The sequence below is a fragment of the Chlorocebus sabaeus genome, chromosome 28 (assembly GCF_047675955.1).
Source record: "Chlorocebus sabaeus isolate Y175 chromosome 28, mChlSab1.0.hap1, whole genome shotgun sequence".
NCBI lineage: Eukaryota > Metazoa > Chordata > Mammalia > Primates > Cercopithecidae > Chlorocebus > Chlorocebus sabaeus.
The window spans coordinates 15935191-15958887 of NC_132931.1; the positions used below are offsets into that span (position 1 = coordinate 15935191).

A 23697-nucleotide genomic window follows, 5' to 3' on the forward strand; every position below is an offset into this window, starting at 1 on the left:
TAAAAGTCAGGTATCCTAGGGTCATAAGTTATAATTAAGACACTGATTTCTTTAAAAAATGTTTGAAAATCTTCCCCAGGTTTAGGACATTTTTAAACTATGGCCTGTTTTTATCCATAGCATGCAAGTCAGGAATTACGTGCTATATTTTCAGTTTGTTCTGTTTTATAAGGAAACAGTTGAACTGTTTTTTTCAGAGAAGAAGGGCAACTCAAAGTTAGTAGACTGTGAATATTCAAGAGTAGATGCAGTATTCAGGTAAAATGAGAGCGGTGGGAGTTACATTAGTTTATCTGTCTTTGGTATGGGAGGTAATTTTGCATTTCTAGTTTTTCATTAGCTTTTTGCAGTGAATCTTTCAAAAAAGCTATTTTAGAATCCTGTTGTCTCTTTGAGGCCTCTGAATGTCAATAAGAATCTCGTTCTTTCTGTGTAATTTGGAGGCCTAGGATTCAAGTGAATTTCTTGGATGAACACTCTTTTTCATCTGGAACATTCCACATCATGGTCATCATAATTCTGAATTATTTTTGGTAAAGTTTTGCCACTTTTGTAACTATTTGTAGCTTCTAGGGCCAGAAGTTTTATACATGAAAAGGCAGGACTACCAGAAGGTAGAGTACTCCAATTTTTAGAAATTAGGGATGCTGTTTTTATTTTGGACCTTGTATATCTCAGGACTGGGATGGCTTTGGCTCCAAGATGTCCAACATAGCCAATAACTTTCCAGTTTCTGTCTGACAGAGTCAGACACCTGAGGCATCCCTCACCTAAGCCTGCAAGAAAAGGAATCCACATACCCACAGATTCCAAAAGCCTGAGTTTATACCCTCCCTGCACTCAACACAGCTGGGATTGGTTAGCTTTAAACTGCACCCCTGTATGCTAGCAGCAAATGGAGTTGGCACCCACATTTCTGTCTGGCCATAATCTTGGGGGCTTGACTCAAGCCATAAAGACCTCTGCCAAGAGGGAGCAAAAAATACAGTTCTTGCCAGTGTTTTGTGAGCCCTCACATTCCCGAAAGTCATGTGCCCCGCCATAGCCCAGATTAACCCTAGGTACTGCAAAGTCAAATGCTCTCTCACAGTGCAGCCTAACCTTGAAACCCTCAAAGTCAAAGAGATCAGGTGCTAAAAAGACAGCAGAGCTCAGGCCTGAGAAGGACTTCCAACCCTTGCAGCTCCGTGAGGAAAACATTACTCTCCAGAAAAGGGAGTTAGCCGTTTTCCTGTGTTCCTTGAGTTACCTCAAGATCATCAACAGTCTCTGTCCCTTTGGGTTGCTAGACCTGCCAAAGGATAAAATTACAACAAATATAGTGTAAGGATCTCAGTTGTCTTTATTGTGACTCTAGCATCAGGCCATGCTTCATTCCAAAGTGGAGAGTAAAAGTGTTCTTGTTACTTTTTTTTTAAGACAGTCTGGCTTTATCACCCGGGCTAGAGTGCAGTGGCCCAATCTTGGCTCACTGCAACCTCCCGAGTTTAAGCGATTCTCCTATCTTAGCCTCCCGAGTAGCTGGGATTACAGGTGTGTGCCACCATGCCCGACTGATTTTTGTGTTTTTAGTAGAGATGGGGTTTCACCATATTCGTCAGGCTGGTCTCTTAACTCCTGACCTCAAGTTATCCGCCTGCCTCAGCCTCCCAAAGTGCTGAGCTCACAGGCGTGAGCCACCATGCCCAACCCTTGTTGTTTTTTTTTTTTTTTTTTTTTTTTTTGGAGACGGAGTCTCGCTCTGTGCCCCAGGCTGGAGTGCAGTGGCGTGATCTCGGCTCACTGCAAGCTCCGCCCCCCCGGGTTCACGCCATTCTCCTGCCTCAGCCTCCCGAGTAGCTGGGACTACAGGCGCCCGCCACCTCGCCCGGCTAATTTTCTTGTATTTTTAGTAGAGACGGGGTTTCACCGTGTTAGCCAGGATGGTCTCGATCTCCTGACCTCGTGATCCGCCCGTCTCGGCCTCCCAAAGTGCTGGGATTACAGGCTTGAGCCACCGCGCCCGGCCCTTGTTGTTTTTTATATTAATTTTATAGTCAATCACCTTACCATTATTGTCTACAGTGATTTTTCAGTTGACTCTTAATTTCTTGAAAACTTGCATCTGATCTTTCCAATTTTCATACTTCTTTCACTTGTCTAATTATATTATGGTACTTCCTCAAAAATTTTAATAGTTTTGATAGAGAAGAACAAGAATGGCCACAGACATACATGGGAATACTTTTAATGTTTTTTCATTAATGGTGCCTTTTGCTTGAGATACCATTTTTTAGTTATGTTAAGGAACTAGTTATTTACTTTGGCTTAAAAAAATTTTTTTAGAAGTGAATGTAGGATTCTGTTACATTTGATTTCAACATCTTACAGAGATTGTCATGTGGTTTTTCTTCCTTGACCTCTTAGTTGGTAAGTTATTGTCTTTGAAAAGACTCCCCTTGGTTGTGGCGTTGTAATGTAGTCGTAATGTGCTGCTGGGGATTCCTTTTGCTAATATTAGTGTTTTCTGTGTAGATCTCATAAGTGGAAATTGGCCTATAGGTTTGTGTGTACATATATCCTTGACAGATTTTTTTAATATATATAAACATGATTCTGACTTCATAAAAAGTTTAGAAGTTTTCTTTTCTTTTTTCTCTTTTTGGAGATGGGAGTTTTGCTCCGTCGCCCAGGCTGGAGTGCAGTGGTGTGATCTTGGCTCACAGCAACTTCTGCCTCCCAGGTTCAAGCAATTCTGCTGCCTCAGCCTCCTAAGTAACTGGGATTACAGGCATGCACAACCACTCCCAGCTAATTTTGTATTTTTAGTAAAAATAGGGTTTCACCATATTGGTCAGGCTGGTCTCAAACTTCTGACCTCAGGTTATCCACCTGCCTCACCTCCCAAAGTGCTGGGGTTATAGGCATGAGCCAGCTGTGCCTGGCCCAAAGTTTTCTTTTTTCTTTTTTTTGAGACAGAGTCTCACACTATTTCCTGGGCTGGAGTACAGTGGCATAATCTCAGCTCACTGCAACCTCCGCCTCCCGGGTTCAGGTGATTCTCCTGCCTCAGCCTCCTGAGTAGCTGAGATTACAGGCGCCCATCACCACAGCTGGCTTATTTTTTGTCTTTTTTAGTAGAGACGGGGTTCCACTATGTTGGCCCGGCTGGTCTTGAACTCCTGACCCTGTGATCCGCCCACGTCGGCCTCCCAAAGTGCTGGGATTATAGGCGTGAGCCACTGCACCTGGCCCAGAAGTTTTGTTTATTTCTTTGAGGGTTGTTTTTTGTTTGTTTGTTTGTTAGAGTCTTCAGAACCAGTGTATTCTTTGAGGTTTTGAATATATTCTATAGAATTAAACAAAATAGACGGCTGTCCTACTTCCTCTTCATCTGTGACTCCTTACGTTTTATTCCTTTTTTAGTTCAAATGGTTATTTGAACTAACCATTATGTGTCCCCCTCCTTCCCTTCCCTCCCTTGTTTTCCTTCCTCTTCCTCTACCAAAGAAACAGCTTCTTCTCGTCTACAACTCCAGTTACATGTTTTGAAGACCTTTTTGTTCTTGACGTGGTCTCTTATGTAATTGTCCATTTTGTCTATGCCTTTCTATGGCTATTCTGACCTGGCTTTTAATGCACTAATTTCTCTCTTCAGCTATATTTACTTAAAATACTATATATCCATCCAACCTTAGTTATTGTATTTTTCCATTCTGGAATTTGCGTTTGATTCTTCTACTTCTTGACTACAGTTCTCAATCTAGTCCTTTATTTCCCTAAACATGCTGTTATTTTAGAATTCATGTTGATAACTTCACTGTGTGAAATCCCTGTATATTTGTTTCTGTTGTCTGTTACTTCTCTTGTTTTGATTTTCTATTGCACATTAAGTTCTTGTATGCCTAGTTATTTTTGATTGAGTGTAAAGTCATTGCATACGAAAATTTTGGGATTCTATATGATGTTATTATGTTTCTCTAAAGAGGACCTTAATTGGTTTCTTGAAGAAGAGTAAGAGCACCAGCACCTCACATTGAGGGAGTTAAACTCTCCATACTGGGATTCAGTCCCTGGGAGGTCCAGAGTATTTCCAACTTGCCCCTTTACTTCAGTGGCATAGTCTTCAGGGACGCACCCTAAAGCCTGAGATGAACCATCTCCTTTCTTCTAGGGACTTCCCAGAGGAACTGTTGTTACCAGTTTACATGTATCCTTCCAGGTCTTTTCTTTGAATTTGTATGTATCGATGTGTATATACATGTGTGTGTACATATACATACTTTTAGAAATGATTTTGTTTGTGTCTTATTGACGTATTTTAAGTGAATGGAATCATTCTGTGTATGATTTTGCAGCTTGCTTTTCTTCACTTAATGGCATTTCTTAGCGAAGCTTTCCATTTCAGTACAGATTGAGCTACCTCTTTTTTGGTAGGGGTCAGTTGTAGAGTATTTTGTAGCACAAATAAGTAATAGTTTGTTTAACTGTTCACTCAGGGACAAACTTCAGAATGTCTCTAGGCTTTTTTCTGTTTATGCTGAATATTCTTGTATATGCCCTTTTTAGATAGATAAGGGTTTATAGAACATTATGAAAAAATGGTGACAGATACACATTTTTTATTTATATTTATATATTTGTGTATTTATTTATTTGAGACGGAGTCTTGCTCTGTTTCCAGGCTGGAGTGCTGTGGCACCATCTCGGTTCACTGCAACCTCTGACTCCCTGGTTCAAGCAGTTCTGCTACGTCAGCCTCCCGAGTAGCTGGGATTACAGGCATGCACCACCGCACCCAGCTGATGTTTGTATTTTTAGTAGAGATGGGATTTTACCACATTGGCCAGAATGGTCTCGATCTCCTGACCTTGTGATCTACACACCTCGGCCTCCCTAAATGCTGGGATTACAGGTGTGAGCCACCGCACCTGGGCTACGTTTTTTATTTTAATAAGTAGTGCCAAATTTCTCTCCTAAATTCACCAGCAGTAAATGATAGTATAAAAATTTTCACACATGGCCAAGCATGGTGCCCCACGCCTGTAATCCCAGCACTTTGGGAGGCTAAGGTGGGCCAATCATCCGAGGTCAGGAGTTCAAGACCAGCCTGGCAATGGCAAAACCCTGTCTCTACCAAAAATACAAAGATTAGCTGGGTTTGGAGGTGTGCGCCTATAATCCCAGCTACTTAGGAGATTGAGGCAGGAGAATCGCTTGAACCTGGGAGGCGGAAGTTGGAGTGAGCTGAGATCATGCCATTGCACTCCAACCTGGGTGACAGAGCGAGATTGTCTCAAAAAAAAAAAAAAAAGAATTTTCACCATCCTCACCAATGCTTGGTATTATCTAATTTAAAAGTTTGCCAGTTTTACAGGGAAAAAAATACTGTCTTGTTTTAATTTTTCATTTTGCTGGTTGCTAATGAGATTTAGATTGTTTTTATATGTTTTTTGAACATTTCTTATTCTTCTGATGTGTTAGCATTCTTTCATTGTTTTCTCTGCTGTGGAGTTATTTTTGTTTTAGTGGTCTCAGATTAAATTATAATTCAGGGCCGGGTTCAGTGGCTCATGCCTGTAATCCTAGCACTTTGGGAGGCTGAGGGAGGTAGATCACTTGAGGCCAGGAGTTTGAGACCAGCGTGGCCAACATGGCGAAACCCCATCTCTACTAAAAATACAAAAATTTGCTGGACATGGTGGCACATGCTTGTAATCCCAGCTACTCGGGAGGTTAAGGCACAAGAGTTGCTTGAGCCTGGGAGGCAGAGGTTGCGGTGAGCTGAGATCGCACCGTTGCACTCCAGCCTGGGTAACAGAGGAAAACTCTGTCTCAAAAGTAAAAATAAGTTATAGTTCAAACTCTATCTCAAGCTTTAATCTATGAATGACTACTTCGATTCTTACAGATACTAAGTAGTGTAATCAAATTTCAATGTTAAGATAAATATAAAAATAGGTATTGTTAAGGGGGAGGGTGTTTTTCTTTCCTATCCTATCTCGGAAGCTCAATATAAGTACATAAGGAGGGATAGGCATAGGAAAGAAATTGAATTATTAAAATTTCATTTTTTCTTAGACAAATAAACCTCAGAGATCACGACCCAATCTCATCAAACCAGCTGCCCAGTGGCAAGATCTGAAAAGGTTGGGAGAAGAAAGCCCTAAAAAGTCTAGAGCAGCATTTGAATCAGATAAGAGCAGCTATTTTTCAGTGTGTAACAACCCATTGTTTGATTCTGGGGCACAGGATGATTCTGAGGATGACTACGGTGAATTTCTGGATCTTGGGCCTCCTGGAATCTCTGAATTCACTAAGCCAAGTGGCCAAATAGAAAAAGAACCCAAGCCTGGACCGAGTCGTAACGAAGCAGCAAATGACATTGTCAACCCCAGATCAGAGCAGAAAGTCATCATCTTGGAAGAAAGTAGCCTTCTTTACACAGAAAGCGATCCTTTGGAAACTCAGAACCAGTCATCCGAAGACTCAGAGACAGAGCTGTTATCAAATCCAGGAGAGTCAGCTGCTCTAGCAGATGATCAGGCCATCGAAGAAGACTGCTGGTTAGATCATCCTTACTTCCAGTCTCTGAACCAACAGCCCCGTGAAATAACAAACCAAGTTGTTCCTCAGGAACGGCAGCCTGAAGCAGAACTGGGCCGCTTGTTGTTTCAGCATGAATTCCCGGGCCCAGCTTTTCCAAGGCCAGAACCCCAGCAAGGTGGAATTTCAGGCCCCTCTTCTCCTCAGCCTGCCCATCCTCTAGGAGAGTTTGAAGACCAACAGTTAGCAATTGATGATGAAGAGCCAGGTCCAGCCTTTCCAATGCAAGAATCTGAAGAGCCCAATTTGGAAAACATTTGGGGGCAAGAAGCTGCAGAGGTAGATCAAGAACTTGTTGAACTATTAGTGAAAGAAACGGTAAGTTTTATCAAGTAAATGCAGACACTGCGTATACTCAGTTTCTTTCTTTCTTTTTTTTTTTATTGCAAAAAGTTGTATGCGTGGACTTTATTTTTCTAAGAAGTATATATCTAGATATACAGAAAAGAGACACTCTGAAGACGTGAAAATGGAATCGGGGTTCCTTTACTATACTTAACCCTTCAGGAAGCTCTCTGGGATTCTAACTGCATATCATGGTGGCCTGGTGCTGTCATACCTGCAGTTCCTCGTTTTTTTTCAAATTCCTTGAGTTCACTCCAAATGGAAACCCTTAAAGCAGGTTTATTGAATTACCTAGACCTATGCTGTCCAGTATGGCACTTACTAGCTCCTTGTGGCAGTTGACATTTAAATGTCTTACAGTTAAATAAAATTTTCCCGTGGCGCCGGGCGCGGTGGCTCACGCCTGTAATCCCAGCACTTTGGGAGGCCGAGGCGGGTGGATCACAAGGTCAGGAGATCGAGACCATGGTGAAACCCCGTCTCTACTAAAAAATAGAAAAAAATTAGCCGGGCGCAGTGGCGGGCGCCTGTAGTCCCAGCTACTCGGGAGGCTGAGGCAGGAGAATGGCGTGAACCCGGGAGGCGGAGCTTGCAGTGAGCCGAGATTGCGCCACTGCACTCCAGCCTGGGCGACAGAGCGAGACTCCGTCTCAAAAAAAAAAAAAAAAAAAAAATTTCCCGTGGCACCAGTCACATCTTAGCCTTAGTAATCACATGAGGCTAACAGCTTACCTCATCATCAAGCATAGAGCACAATGTTTCTGTCATCCTACAAAGCTCTATTAGTGGTGATATTAAGAGTAATATAAGGGCCAGGCACGGTGACTCACGCCTGTAATCCCAGCACTTCGGGAGGCCAAGGCGGGTGGATCACAAGGTCAGGAGATCAAGACTGTCCTGACTAACACAGTGAAACCCTGTCTCAACTGAAAAAACAAAAAATTAGCCTGGTGTGGTGGTATGCGCCTATAGTCCCAGCAACCTCCGCCTCCTGGGTTCAAGCAATTCTCCTGCCTCAGCCTTCTGAGTAGCTGGGATTACAGGTGCATACCACCACGCCTGGCTAATTTTTGTGTTTTTTTTAAGTAGAGACGGGGTTTCACCATGTTGGCCAGGCTGGTTTCGAACTCCTGACCTCAGGTGATCCGCCTGCCTCGACCTCCCAAAGTGCTTCGATTATAGGCATGAGCCACCGTGCCCAGCCACCCAGGTGTTTTTATCTAGCCACGAGGTTGTGAGCTGCTTGAGGGCTGGCATGAGATTGTAACTTATTTGTGTATCGATTCCCTTTGTCTAGACAGAGATGCTCAGTATTTGTTGAAACAATGAAGAATGGATCTGTAAAATGGGGACAGAGAACGAGATCTCTCAAGACCCTTCTAGACCTAATCTTCTATGTAGACAGATGAATCTGAAAACTAGTGTTGACTTTGAAGACACACACAGACCTGCTTCAAAGCCCTTTTCTAGTCTTTAGTCATTTTATTACACTTTTGCCATCCGTCTTGTATTGGCATTTGAAACCATTCTAGTGAATGAAATATAAATTATGTTCTTATTTGTTTCTAGGAAGCAAGATTTCCAGATGTAGCAAATGGGTTTATTGAGGAAATAATTCATTTGAAGAATTATTATGATCTGAATGTGTAAGTATAATACCATGCTTTTTTTGTGGTAGTGGTTGTGGTAAAATATATATAATATAAAATTTACCATTTTAATCATTTTTAAATATACAGTTTGGTGGTGTTAAGTAAATTAACGTTATTATGCAACTATCACTATCATCCATCTCCAGAACTCTTTCTTCTCAAAATGAAACACTGTCCCCATTAAACACTCACTCCCCATCCCCCTCCCAAGCCAGTGGCACCCACCATCCTACTTTCTTTCTGTATGGATTTGACTGCTATCAGGGCCTCATGTATTTATTCTTTTCTGACTGGTTTATTTCACTTGGCATGTCTTTTTTAATGACCTTGTTCATTCTGACATTAGTGATATACAGACTGTTTCCTGGATTTTATGGAGTACTGCATGGTTACAGAATTATGATGCTGAGTTGTTTCTGAGATTGATACTACCTGTGTTTTAGTCAAGATGTTAAGACATTTTCTTCCCTACAATTGTAACAAAGTGTTCTGCAACCACTCTGGAGAAATACGTAGAAGCATTTCTTAATTTTCATTATAAAAAGGATGAATATAGACCAGACACATAGCTCACACCTTTAATCCTGGCACTTTGGGAGGCTGAGGCAAGAGGATTACCTGAGTCCAGGAATTCAAGGCTTCAGGGAGCTATGTTATGCTCCTACACTCCAGCCTGGGAGGCAGAGTGAGATCTTGTCTCTGTTTAAAAAAAATTTTTTTATAAGTCTTAAATATGCTTTTTAAAAATATAAGTTTTCCTGAAGAATATAAAATGAAAAATATACTCTTTCCCCTCCTTCTGATCTGCAGAAGTGAAATAGTCGTAATTTTTTGTTGTTGTTGTTGTTTTTGTTGTTGTTGTTGTTGTTGACGGAATCTTGTTCTGTTGCCCAGGCTGGAGTGCAGTAGTGTGATTTTGGCTCACTGCGATCTCCACTTCCCAGGTTCAAGCAATTCTCCTGCCTCAGTCTCCTGAGTAGCTGGCATTACAGGCATGCTCCACCGCACCCGGCTAATTTTTGTATTTTTAGTAGAGACGGGGTTTCACCTTGTTGGTCAGGCTAGTCTTGAACCCCTGACCTCGTGATCCGCTTACCTTGGCCTCCCAAAGTGCTGGGATTACAGCCGTGAGCCACTGTACCCAGCCTGGTGGTAAACTTAAACAAAATAGACAGTTCACTAAACACCTTTCCTCAAAGTTCCTGTCTTATAGTGTAGTTCTCAGTCAGGGGTGCAGGTGGGTTTCTTCCCTGCTGAGGCTGAGAAGGAAGGACCCCTTTCCAGGTACTTAACCCAATGTAGGTACTTTTTTCTAATTTGTACAATGACACTGTTGGAGCCAGTAGTGGCCTTGTCTGATCCCACCTCTGTACAGAGGCAACCACTGTCATCAGATTTTTATTTGTTTGTTTATTTTTTTATTTATTTTTGAGATAGAGTCTCACTCTGTCGCCTACACTAGAGTGCAATGGTACAATCTCAGCTCACTGCAGCCTCCGCCTCCCAGGTTTAAGTGACTCTCCTGCCTCAGCCTCCCAAGTAGGTGGGATTACAGGCATGTGCCATCACACCTGGCTAATTTTTGTATTTTTAGTAGAGCCAGAGTTTCCCCATGTTGGCCAGGCTGATCTTGAACTCCTGACCTCAGGTGATCGGCCTACCGCAGCCTCCCAAAGTGCTGGGATTACAGGTGTGAGCCACTTCACCTGGCCTTCCCTTAATCTTTATCAATTTTACTTAACATGCTTCTCAGTAAAGCAAAACCGTTAAGAGTATATACTACCAGGCCATAGATTGGTGATGTTGTCAGTTCTGGAAATTTTGTAGCTGTTTCCTGTCTTCTGTAACTCTTCTCCCACAATCTCCATGTCTCTAAGTTCACCTCTTTGTCTCTGAGATGCATTCTGGACGATTTCTTCACAGGTGTCTTCTAGCCCACAAATTTCTCTTCAGCAGAGTGTAATCTTTTAACTCATCCACTGTTACTGTTTTTCAGTTATGATATTTTAGCTTTTAATTCTCTTGGTTATTTTCCTAGAATTTTGCTCTTTGCCTACATTTTTAATCTTTTTTTATTTCTTTAAACAATAAACATCGCTTCTTTGTGAGTTTGATTGTTCTGATGTGTTAAGTTCTTGGGAATCTTACTGGGAATCTTACTCTGTTCTTCCTGCTGGCTCCCATCGTGCCTCATTTTCTTGTGTATTTTCTAAGTTTGACTCTAAGCTCATGTCTTGAGTTCTTGATAGAGTTGATTTCTTTAGAGAGGATTGTTTTTGCTTCTTTCAGGTCCCCAAGGGCAGTGTCAGTTTGAAACGACTTTAGATTCCTGTCTTGAAGTTTTTGGATTATACAAACTTTTTTTATTTTATTTATTTATTTATTTTTTGAGATGAAGTCTCACTCTCTTGCCCAGGCTGGAGTGCAGTGGTGTGATCCTGGCTCACTGCAACCTCCGTCTCCTGGGTTCAAGCGATTCTTCTGCCTTAGCCCCCCGAGTAGCTGGGATTACAGGCGCACAACACCATGCCCAGCTAATTTTTGTATTTTAGTAGAGATGAGGTTTCACCATGTTGGCCAGGCTGGTCTCGATCTCCTGACCTCAAGTTAGTCCCCTGCCTCAGCCTCCCAAAGTGCTGGGAAACGTGAGCCACAGTGCCCGGCAAACTTTTTTTTTCTTTCTTTCTTTTTTCTTTTTTTTTTTTTTTTTTTTGAGAGACAGAATTTTTCCCTTGTCGCCCAAGCTAGAGTGCAATGACATGATCTCAGCTCACTGCAACCTTTGCCTCCCATGTTCACGTGATTCTGCTGCCTCAGCCTCCCGAATAGCTGGGATTATAGGTATGTGTTACCTCACCCAGCTTGGATTACCCAAACTCTTAAAGCATTTTTTATTTTTCAAGAAGAGACTCTACCTGAGTGTTTAACCTTCCATACAGTGAGGAAAAAAAGCCATTTTGTTATTTACGTGCCAGGTACTCATCTCAAGCCTTTCCACATATTTATTGTGTATAGTTTTTAAACTTGGTTATTGTAGAATATGATATACACAAAGAAAAATGAAGAAAATAAAGATGCACAGTTCAGTAATTTATCACAAACCAAACACTTATGTAACCACGGCCCAGAAATCTTCAAGAAATAGAACGTTGCTATCCTCTTTGAACACTACATAAAGATTTTATGTAGTCTATAGTCTTTTGCGTCTGACTTCTTTTCACTCAGCATTATGTTTGTGAGGCTTATTCTTGTTGGGTAGAACCACAGTTTACATATTTTTCATATACCACTTAGCAATGAAATTTTCCATCTACTTTTGATAGGGATTTGAGTTCTGACTGTCACAAATAATGTAGCTGTGAACATTCTCCTGCTTGTCTCCTGAACTCTACTTGCCCCACGCCCTGGCATCCACCTTCCTGTTGGCTATGTTTGCTGTTTTCCAGGAGAATTGTTTGTGGGGGAGTTTTTTCCCCTCCTAGCTTTTGAAATACTTTCTTTTTGGATTTCTAAGTGGCATAATAATAACTACATTTTTTAAATTACTAAGCTTTATTTTTTAGAGCAGTTCTAGGTTTACAGGAAAATTGAGCAGCAATGACTACATTTTTACAATGAAAACTTTCTCGTAGACTTCCACTCATCTAAAAAGCAACTTGTATGTGTGAATTGCTTTAACAACTCTTCGATAAAAGTGAGTTATGTTATTTTTTGTAGTTAACTAGGGTAGGCATAAAGTAGCATAAGTGACATTTCTTTGATAATTGGCTGTTTTTTTCATATATTTGTTTACTAATTGTATTTCCCTTGCATGTGAATTGTTTACTTCTCTCTTCTCTTTGAATTCCTTTTTTTCTTTTTTTGGTTAATGTTTTCCTGGTTATGAAATGTAATACTGGTTTGTTCATTACAGAAAATGTAAATGGTAGAGAAAAGTATAAATTTAGCTCATTTAAAGAACAGTGATTTGAATACCAGATAACATGTTTTAGTTTTGTTTTTTGTTTTTTGGTTTTTTTTTGAGACGGAGTCTCGCTCTGTCCTCCTGGCTGGAGTGCAGTGGCGCGATCTCAGCTCACTGCAAGCTCCGCCTCCCGGGTTCACGCCATTCTCCTGCCTCAGCTTCCTGAGTAACTGGGACTACAGGCGCCCGCCACCACACCCGGCTAATTTTTTGTATTTTTAGTAGAGACGGGGTTTCACTGTGGTCTCGATCTACTGACCTTGTGATCCGCCCACCTCGGCCTCCCAAAGTGCTGGGATTACAGGCGTGAGCCACCGCGCCCGGCCTGTTTTAGTATTTTTTTTAACAATTTAGCCTCATAGAAATTGAAGAATACTTCAATGTTTTTCTCCCCTTCTGCAAATGAACATCATGTTTAAATATATCTTCAAGATTGTCTATAAAAATCACTAAACTGTAATCAAATTGACACCTTCTGTTACAGTTCTGTTCTACTTCCTGAGTCTCACGCGTGTACTTATTTTTAGGGACTTGCTGACCCTCTGTGCTTTTTGTGTCACTCAGAAACAAACATTGATCCTTAAACACATAAAAATTCTTGTGAGGCCGGGTGTGGTGGCTCAAGCCTGTAATCCCAGCACTTTGGGAGGCTGAGACGGGCAGATCACGAAGTCAGGAGATCAAGACCATCCTGGCTAACACGGTGAAACCCCGTCTCTACTAAAAAATAAGAAAAACTAGCCGGGCGAGGTGGCGGGCGCCTGTAGTCCCAGCTACTCGGGAGGCTGAGGCAGGAGAATGGCGTAAACCCGGGAGGTGGAGCTTGCAGTGAGCCGAGATCGTGCCACTGCACTCCAGCCTGGGCGACAGAGCAAGACTCCATCTCAAAAAAAAAAAAAAAAAAAAAAATTCCCGTGATATCCGAAAAGCAAGGGAATGTACCGTCATTGTATTGCATCTTTTCAAGCCAATCTTGTTTTCCTGACACTGCTTTCCTTTCCGTTAGTCTCTGGGCTCCTAGGACAATGTTAATTCCACAACTAAAGTAAAATGTTAATGGAAACTGGAAATAAGGCCCAAAGCTGAGTTGAGCAGGCTGGGATTTTGTTGTAGCTCAATCTCAGTTGCTTTATGTGCGTCTTTCAATGACCTTCAGATGGAACCATCTGGGCATTTTAAGCAGGAAGGGGCCTATTCATTAGAGAACCACATGGCAGGTAATCTACTCTGGCTGGTTAACTTAGACCTTTCACTCACGCGGGGTCAACTTCAGTTGGATGAAGGCAGCAACAACTATCTAAGGGTTGAAAGGTCGGAGTACTAGCCTGGCTTACTTTGCAGGAGTGCCTTCTCTAGATCCGCTAGCATGTCAGATCACCTCAAGCATGACATCATATGAAGAGGTAGGCAGATTGAAGTCCAACAGGCTTCCCCTCTGCTTTTGCCCCAGGGTGCAGATATTAGAGAATACCACTTGTTTCTGTAGAAGAAAAACTTTATCCTTCATTTTCTGGGCCTCTAAATGTCCCTTAACCTCCAGAAGAGCTCTGTTGGTAAGCATAATGAAAGGATTAAACTAGAAATGAATTTTGACAGTTTATAGTGAGAGCTTCTGATATCTACCGTGTGGTAGCATTTCAGTATTTGAAGTTCATATCTGTAGCATTTCAGTATTTGAAGTTCTTAATATTGTTGAAAATATAAAATGGGGAGAGATGAACCTCTCAAACATGTTTTTTTTTAAGAAATCTTATCTACTGTTCCACCTGTATTTCATGTAGAGGTGTACTTATGTATCATGTACTTGAGAAAACGTGAAAACAGACCATTTTAAAGCTAGTTCATGTCTAGTTTGTCGCCACGTCAAATATGCACGTGTAATGAGTTGTCTGTAACTCAGGCCTTTCCCTACAGACAGGATTTTTGCTGGTGGCTAATTCTCAGGTCAGCCTTCAAAGGTTTGCATAACCTCAGTGCACACCAGTGAATTCTAGGACAGAGAATTACCACTGATGACAATGGCTTTAAAGGAAAATGTACTCTGAATTCTTGTCTCCCTCTGTAATAGGAGTTTCCTGCTTTTTTTCCTCTCTTTGGGCCTCTGGCATTGTGTTCCATAGACTGGGCAGGCTGTGGTGGTAGGGAAGCGGGGGGCTTAGAGATAAAAAGTATATGGGACTCCCAGAAGTAATGGCAAAGGGAAATGCATTGAGATGTCAGGATGAGCGAGAGCGCTTTGACATGGGTCCCCGGCAGGGGTTGCAGAATAAACGAACGTGTCCAAACCAGTCCCCAAACACTGGCACCTGGGTGAGAAAAAGAGGCAGAGCTGGGCACTTCTTCTCTGCCCTCTTTCTGCCAGACCTCCTGTCCTACTATTATAGGCCTTACTATTGACATCTGGCAAAAGAGAATCAGTAGAAAGGAGGTGTGTGAGAACTGCAGGTATAGCACCTAGGGGTTCATCCTAGGAATCTACTGGAGCAAGAGAAAGAACAGAGGAAAGGGGAAGTCCCCATTAACCTCTGAGCAAAGGAACTTCCTTGCGACTGAATGTGGCTAGAGCTGTACCCCACTCACTCTGTCTTTACTACTGTGCAGTCATTCCAAGGTGGTTGTCTGATTTGGCTGTGAAGAGCCTGAATAGTTAATATTTGTTGTGTCTGGGTGGTGATACGTCAATGTGTGTTATCTCACTCTGTATATCCTTACTTTGGAAGTATTTCATGATGATAATACACAAAGCTAATGGGTTTGGTGTGAAGAGTGTCTGTTCATAGGAAAACATGATCTATTCATCAGTCTAGCTTAACAGCTAGCTAAATAAACCAAATATAACTCAGTGGCTCATAGAGCTTTATATTACCTTAGAGATTCATGTTACCAGAGGGGTATGAAAAATATTAATGAATTAACAGAAGATCGTTTATATTTCATTTATTTATTACATCTCTTAGCAGACTATTTTTTATTGTAAATGTGAATACACAGTTTTCCACTTCTTTTTTGTTCATAGTTTTCTTGACAGAAGAATAGCTACTTTTCTTATAAATTGTCCAATTTCGTAGTTTAACCAATAATAGTTTCAGTGACTTCATTACATTAACACACAACTGATACCTAAACTTCAGAGGAGTTTGCCTTAATCAGTATGTTCATTGCTTTTTAAATTTTTTATCTTCCACAAAGATAGGAATTCAATGCACTTGTTTATTTATCTGTTTAGTTTTTCTGGGCTGCACACATCTTAATTTCTTGTTAGGCCAGTTGTAATGTGTGACTAAGGACTATATTCTTCAAATATTGCATTTGAGGCAATGGGCAGGTGTGGGGTTTGGAAGCAGTATGAAAGTAACATCATTTGTTTTTGCAGACTTTGTAATTTTCTTCTGGAAAACCCAGATTATCCAAAGAGAGAAGATAGAATCATCATAAATCCCAGTAGCAGTCTGCTGGCCAGCCAGGATGAGACAAAGGCAAGTGTCGTGTTCTTGTTTTGCAGTCGCTACCTGGAAATGCCCTGCTTTGTTGTTGTTGTTGTTGTTATCTGTATGGGAAGAAAGTGCTTTGTTGGGACAAGTTTTTAAAGACTAGCAGAGGGACATAGGATTTCAGAATATGTCTGTACTTCAGTGCGATCTCCCATTCTGAGCCACTTTGAATTCTGTCTTTAACTTCTATCTTTCCTTGTAATTCTTATCTTCCTTTTCCCACAAAGAATTAAATGAATCCTCCATATCTTTAATCCTACAAAGCAAATTCCTAAAACAAAACAAGAATTGGCCAGGACTCTTAACATTTTATTATGAAAATTTTCAAACCTACAGAAAAGTTGAAATATTTTACGTCGATCACCTATATCCCTACCACTGGTGCTACTAAAAAGTTAACAGTTTACTGTATCCTCTTTATCATACATATGTCCTCTGTCTGTCCATCAGCACATCTTTGTTATGTTTCATTTCATTATGATGCATTTCAAAGTAAATTGCAAAAACATCAGTACACTTCCCTGTAAATACATCAGCATGCAGATCATTACCTAGAGTTGAATATCTTTTTTCTTTTGATGTGAGATTTGTATACAGTGTATACTATACATCTGTTTAACCAGGTCTCATATCAAGATGTAAACAGCTTGGTTTTTAAAAACTTTAATCATTGTCATTATTTGTGATCCAAACTGGCATTTAGTGTGTTACATGGTAAAGTATGGTTGAGAACTAACTTTATTAAGATCTGTTGCTTGATCTTCCAACTCCCCATAGATTCTTTGACTGTCTCTCTTACGTATTCTATAATAGAAAAAAAAATAGTTGTGTGTAAATATGTTGTGGAAAGAATGGCTGAAAGATTGGTTTAAATCCCCAACTATACTTCTTTACTAGTTGTAACTAGTAAAACTAGTCTGTCGGCTCCAGACAGGTTCGTTTAACCTCTCTGAGCCACCATTTTCTCATCTCTCTTATAGGGCTGGTAACTTCCTTATAGAGTAATTAGAACAAACGTTATTCTTTTCTACACCTGTAATTCTTAAAATGATTTCCCTTACATGGGAAATGTACTGCCTGGCCTCTGATTTTATGCTTCTCTCTCGTTTCAGTTGCCTAAAATAGACTTTTTTGACTATTCTAAATTGACTCCTCTTGACCAGCGCTGCTTCATCCAAGCTGCTGACCTCCTCATGGCCGACTTCAAAATGCTCAGTAGTCAGGACATCAAGTGGGCGCTGCACGAGCTCAAAGGACACTATGCAATCACCCGAAAGGTGCTCTACTTGGTCTTCCTCTTGGGGTCACACCTCTTGGCTACATCTTCCCATGATAACAGAATGAACAGTCCAGCTTGTGGAAATTGGGATGGTTTATGATTACTAAGGAATTAGGGTGAAGATAAATAGATAGGTATTTGCTGATCATGAAGGGTTAAATGAAAAGAAATAATAGATAGATGAGAAGCAGAGAAGTCCTGGTTTGACCATAAAATCCTGGAAGGTAATACATTCTAGTGTGGAATGCAGGAGTATGAAAGATGTGTTCTAATCCTGCTCCTTCCTGATTTGCTTTCTGACTTGGGACAGGTCACATGACCATCCATCCCCCAGATGGCTCAGTTATCCTATCAGTGATCGGACGTAAAGTCTGTAAAGAGTCCGGGAACACAGCGTTGCCCTCTCAGAAGAGAATGGACAGCTACTGACAGCTCCCACCGTTCTCCCCCCAGGATCCTAAAATAGATAGCACTTAAAGGCCTTTGTTAAGGGTGAGAAGGGTGCTGGTTCGTGGTGGTAACACAGACATCTTCCATGAAGGACAGCACACGGTGCCCGCTTTGTAGCTGTGGCCAGAACAGAAGTGCATGCACCAGCAGAGACCTTGGCTTACTCCTCATTCGCCCTTACTGCCATTAAATTCTATTCTACTGAAATTCTTGTGATGCTCAGCGAACACTGTGATGTTTCTTTTGTCCAAAGGACAAACATGGAGTTATCGTAGTGGTTAAAATACTCATTGGCCTTACCTGGAGGAAGGGAAGAACCAAGCCAAGGACTGTGGCTCATGCTGAGGTCTAGGCCAACCCCCTTCCACCTCTTTTTTTTTTTTTTTTTTTTTTGAGATGGAGTCTCGCTCTGTCGCCCAGGCTGGAGTGGAGTGGTGCGATCTTGGCTCACTGCAGCCTCTGCCTCCCCAGTTCAAGCGATTCTCCTGCCCCAGCTTCCTGAGCAGCTGGGACTGCAGATTCTCACCACCACGCCTGGCTGGTATTTTTAGTAAAGATGGGGTTTTACCATGTTGGCCAGGCTGGTCAGCAACTCCTGACCTCAGATGATCCGCCTGCCTCAGCCTCCCATAGTGCTGAGATTACCAACATGAGCCACTGCGCCTGGCCAAAAAAAAGACTGAAAGAAAAATAGAGGGGCTTTGAAAGGGTAAAACAGGAGGCAACCTAAGGTAGACCAAGGGTCTCCAGAAGGGCCTCCCTGAGCAAGGAACATTTAATCACAGACCCAGGCAGGAGTTTGGTGAAAGGGGTTGTGGAAGATGTTGGTATCATTTATTGGGGGTGAGAACTAGTATAAACATCTGCTTTGGAGGGAAATAATCATGAATTCAATCTGGGAAACTTTGGTTGCCAATGTGCTGAGAAGGGCCTGTGAGACATCTAAGTAAAAATAACTCATTGGGAGGTTCAATGGACTAAAACGTTTGGAAAATACAGACTGTAGATAGGATTTTTTTTTTTTTTTTTTTTTTTTTGTATCTCCTTGGGTTTTATGGTGATAAGACTTTGAGAGTCATCAGCATATGGAAAATCTCACCAGCCAGGATGAGGTACCCAGAGATACCAGGTGTGAAGAGCAAGCGGAGGAGGCAGGCAGACAGGAAGGAGGAAGTTGAAAGACTGGAGCAGTCTGTATTATCATCATCATCATTGTTATTGTTATTTAGAGACAGGGTCTCTGTTACCCAGGCTGGAGTACAGTGGCACAATCATGGCTTATTGCAACCTTGACCTTCTGGGCTCAAGCCATCCTCGTGCCTCAGCTTCCCATGTAGCTAGGACTACAGGTGTGCACCACCGCACCTGGATGATCTTTTCATTTTTTGTAGAAATGGGGTCTTGCTAGATTGTGCAGGTTGGTCTTGAACTCCTGGCCTTAGGCTGTCCTCCCACCTCAGCCTCCTAAAGCACTGGGATGCCACCATGCCCAGCCTGTTATTAAATACTGCTAAGAGTTTGTGCAAGATGAGGACTAAAATGTAAATGGTAGACTTGTAGACTTGGCCACTCAGTAATAAGCATAGATTAGTAAGTGCAAAGGCAGGGTAGATGCCAGATTAGAGACAGCTGGAAAGCATGTGGTCATAAGGGTGAGGTGATGAAACAGCAGATAAACAGCTCCTCTGATAAATTTCTCTACAAAGAGGAGAGGACAAAAGAGGGGCTGGCATTGAAAGAGAGATGAGATCACCTTCTCAACACTGCCACACTGGGGATTAAGTTTCAGCAGGAGTTTCAGACAAACACTGCCATCATAGCCACCCCCCTTCTCATGCCGCCCAGGCTTGGACCCCAGCCTGCCCTGCACCCTAACAACGTAGCCACAGGACATGAGCCCCAAGGCCACCTACCCCCTGCCACACTCAGGAGTCCCACCCAGTCTTCCTGAAAGGCTCCCACTCTTCCTTCTTCTCTTCCAGGCAGGATGACCTTACCTCACACACTCCTCCTTCCTGTTCAAATCAGGTACCCCTTCTCCTTCCTTTTTTTTAGGATGGCAGACTTGAGCACTTTTTTTTTTTAGACAGAGTTACACTCTGTCGCCTAGGCTGGAGTGCAATGGCGCAATCTCAGCTCACTGCAACCTCTGCTTACCAGGTTCATCAATTTTCCTGCCTCAGCCTCCCAATTAGCTGGGATTACAGGTGCATGCCATCACGTCCAGCTAATTTTTTGTATTTTTAGTAGAGACAGGGTTTTGCCATGTTGTCCAGGCTGGTCTCAAACTCCTGACCTCAGGTGATCCACCTGCCTTGGCCTCCCAAAGTGATGGGATTATAGGAATGAGCCACTGCGCCCGCCCTGGCTTCAACACATTTAAATCCTGATAAGGAAAATCTAAGAAGGAGAAGCTGAAGGTAGGAAAGAAAAGGGATCCTCACCAGTGGAAGGATTTTGAACTCCAGCATGCTTTCGAAGGGTGGGGTGCGTATAGGTGCAGGCAGAGAAGAGCATGGGGGAAGCAGGTTAGGGGAGAATAAAGAGGAGCATTGACCAGGGAAACAACATGGAAGATTTGCCTACAGAATGGAACTCACCAGCCCAATGTCATGTGATTTAACCTGTACTTATTCAAAGACAGCTTGGACAGTTTTTTTTTATTTGAGATTGGGTCTCTTGTGTTACCCAGGATAGAGTGCAGTGGTGCAATCATGGTTCACTGCAGCCCTGCCTCTCAGGCTCAAGTGATTGTCCTACCTTAGCCTCTGAGTACCTGGAACCACAGCTGTGGACCACTACTCCCAGCTGTCTTTTTGTATTTTAGTAGAGATGGGGTGTCCCCATGTTGCCCAGGCTAGCTTTGAACTCCTAAGCTCAAGCGATCCGCCCCACTCAGCCTCCCACCATGCTAGGATTACAGGTGTGAGCCATAGCACCCAGCCAACAGTTTTTCTTTACTCTTTAATCTGTCAGTAAGTGTTTTGCTTCCACCATTGTACCAGTTTATGAAAGTCAGAAGAAATGAAAATAAAGAAATGCCTATTTACCACCGACTAATTCTTTTTTTTTTTTTTTTTTTTCTTTTTTTGAGACATAGTCTCACTCTTTCGCCCAGGCTGGAGTGCAGCAGTGCAGTCTCGGCTCACTGCAACCTCCGCCTCCCAGGTTCAAGTGATTCTTCTACCACAGCCTCCCCTGAGTAGCTGGGATTACAGGTGTGCACCACCATGCCCGGCTAATTTTTGTATTTTTAGTACAGACAGAGTTTCACCATGTTGGCCAGGCTGGTCTCGAACTCCTGACCTCAAGGGATCCGCCTGCCTTGACCTCCCAAAGTGTTGGGATTAAGGGCATGAGCCACTGCACCCGGCCGCCACTACCTATTGTTAGCCGTGCTGGGAAGAAAGCTGAAACCGTGTTAAAATGACATTTAGGGATTGCCTGTCTCGGGTATTCTTATTTTCCATTTACAGAAGTAACCTCTCGCTTTCTCAATTTTTAGGCCTTTTCTGATGCCATTAAAAAATGGCAGGAGCTATCACCAGAAACCAGTGGAAAAAGGAAGAAGAGAAAAGAAATGAACCAGTATTCTTACATCGATTTCAAGTTTGAACAAGGTAATGCAAACTGTGTTGCTGGCAGTGTGTAGCTGCAACACGGTACCTTTTCTTCTTCACAGTCAGCGAAGGAAGCCGTGCTACAGGTGTCTGCCGAGCATCTGGCCAGGCCAGTCCAAGGAGTGACTGACAGGAACTATTTTTTCAGCACATCAAAATTTTTAGAAAGTGGCTGCACTTGTTGGCCTCCTCCTCCTCCCTTCTTAAGATAAACCATGGCAGGAAAATTTTGTGTGGTAGAAAATTCATGTGTGAGAAAGTATTTGAGTATGCTGTGAAGCTTGGGGAAAAAACTGGTCTTGAAGGTTTGGTGAGAATTGGCTGTGTTGTTAGGTAAAAACTGCCCAGACTTATGAATGAGGGCCTTACTGCAGAGGGTCACTTATGCAACTGAGAGAATGGCCAATAGCCACATGTTTCTCCAAAATTCTGTCATTCTTACTGATGAAATAACTGCTGAAAACCCTTTCGAAGAGGTTACTTCAGGTCTCATCCCCAGAAATGTAAACTTGAGTTTTATAACAACTCAGATTTTATCTGAGTTGCTTCTACCCAGTAAAGGAGTTACTACAACTTTTCTAGAGATCATCCCTATGTGTGCACTTAATTACCACACTTGATTTCAGGTATGACTAAGTGGGAACTCAGGTAACTATAAAGCTGGAAAGTATTTGTATTTGCTATGAACTTTTCAGGATCTAAAAGCAAATCCCTTAGGTTATGACTCCTGAGGTTCCTAAGCCAGTCTGTGGAGCAGTGCCCTGCTGACATGACATTCTCCTGGCCTGTGGCAGAATGTAGAACTAGGGGCACTGTGCAGGTGGTTTTTCATTCAGCCAAATTTACCCACAGTTCAGAGCAGGCATCCTTGTACATAGCCATACAGTGTTTGTTTCTGACTTCAGTGGTGGAGAAAGTGCTGCTTTACAAGATGGTTGACTCCCTTGTTGGTCAGCTCCGTCTTTTAGACAGTTCTTCCTTTGTATTAAGTCAGCATGTACTTCCTGAAGTTTCCAGCCGTGGTTGTAGTTCTTGCCTGTGGAGAGAGAGATTCTGGCTGTTGCCCCTTTGTCAGCCTGACTGCCCTTCTCCCTGTCCCTACGTGCCCTTCTCTAGCTTGTCAGGGTCTCTTTGAAAGTTGGGGTGTAGAAGACTGGACATCATACTCCACATGAGGTCTGCTCACATTCAACCTTGGTCTTTTCACCCACATTGCTGTCAGGTCATATACCTCTCTCAGTTTCGCTGCATCTCACATTTTTCCCTGTTAACTTCATTTTATTTGATTCAGTCCCTTGTTCTAGTATAGCGCTTTAATTTAGATGTGATTCTTAAATTTTACTTATCAGATAATCTTTAAGGACCCTGGAAGCATGAGATAAAATATATACTTGATTTATGTTAATAGTTTAACATTTATGATTCACACTTAGCCTTTTTTAACAGCTTTTTATAAGGACACAGGCTAAAAATCTCTCATCTGTTCCAGGCATCCCATTTTTCTCCTTTTCAGTTTGTTTTCCATCTAAGCACTGCTCTTTGGGCTATAATTGCTTGACTCAAAGAGTGAGACAGGGTCTCCCTCCTCTGTCCTTTTTATGGTCATATAGGAAAATACATTAGAGGAAAGTTTGTAGACTTAATTGCATTTATTTTTAAAAATAAAGGACTGAAAATAAATCTGATTAGTTTAACATGAGTACAAAAAGAACTGAGTAAAGATGAAAGAAAAATAGAGGGTGAAAAAATTTTTTAATTTCTAGCATTGATAATTATAGTAATTAACATTTATCGAGAACTTAACATGTACCAGTCACCTTTCTGAGTGCTTTAATGGATTAATTCATTTATATTTCAAATAGCCTATGAGATGTATGTGCCATTATTATCATTTTATAGAAAAAAACTGAAGCACAGAAAGGTTAAGTAACATGGCACATGTTACACAGCTAGCGAGTAGCTGAGCTGGGAATCTGGCTTCAAAGCTTACTCTCTAAACATGTGCTTTTCCATTCTCATAATACCAAAAACTTTTTTTGTTGTTTGTTTTGTTTTTAATTTTGAGACGAAGTCTGCTTCCCAAGCTCAAACGATTCTCCTGCCTCAGCCTCTCAAGTAGCTGGGATTAGTCACAGGTGTGTGCCATCACGCCTGGCTAATTTTTGTATTTTTAGTGGAGATGGGATTTCACCATCTTGGACAGGTTGGTCTTGAACTCCTCACCTCAGATGATGTGCCCTCCTTGGCCTACCAAAGTGCTGGGATTACAGGCGTGAGCCACTGCGCCTGACCCCAAAAACTGGTTTACTGA

The 23697-nt window shown here is 42.0% G+C and overlaps 1 protein-coding gene across 4 annotated transcripts in view; it reads left to right on the forward strand.

Moving 5' to 3' along the window:
- The window catches only part of RNF216 (ring finger protein 216), a 162049-nt gene that overhangs the window by 32064 nt on the left and 106288 nt on the right, over nt 1-23697 (forward strand). For 3 of the 4 annotated variants that reach the window (XM_073012807.1, XM_008018763.3, XM_073012808.1), the window contains 5 exons: nt 6061-6903; nt 8500-8576; nt 15920-16022; nt 17150-17314; nt 21272-21386. In XM_073012807.1, coding sequence (XP_072868908.1) covers nt 6061-6903; nt 8500-8576; nt 15920-16022; nt 17150-17314; nt 21272-21386 — 1303 coding nt within the window. The remainder of the gene's footprint in view (nt 1-6060; nt 6904-8499; nt 8577-15919; nt 16023-17149; nt 17315-21271; nt 21387-23697) is intronic. The other variant, XM_008018766.3, reaches the window with a different exon arrangement.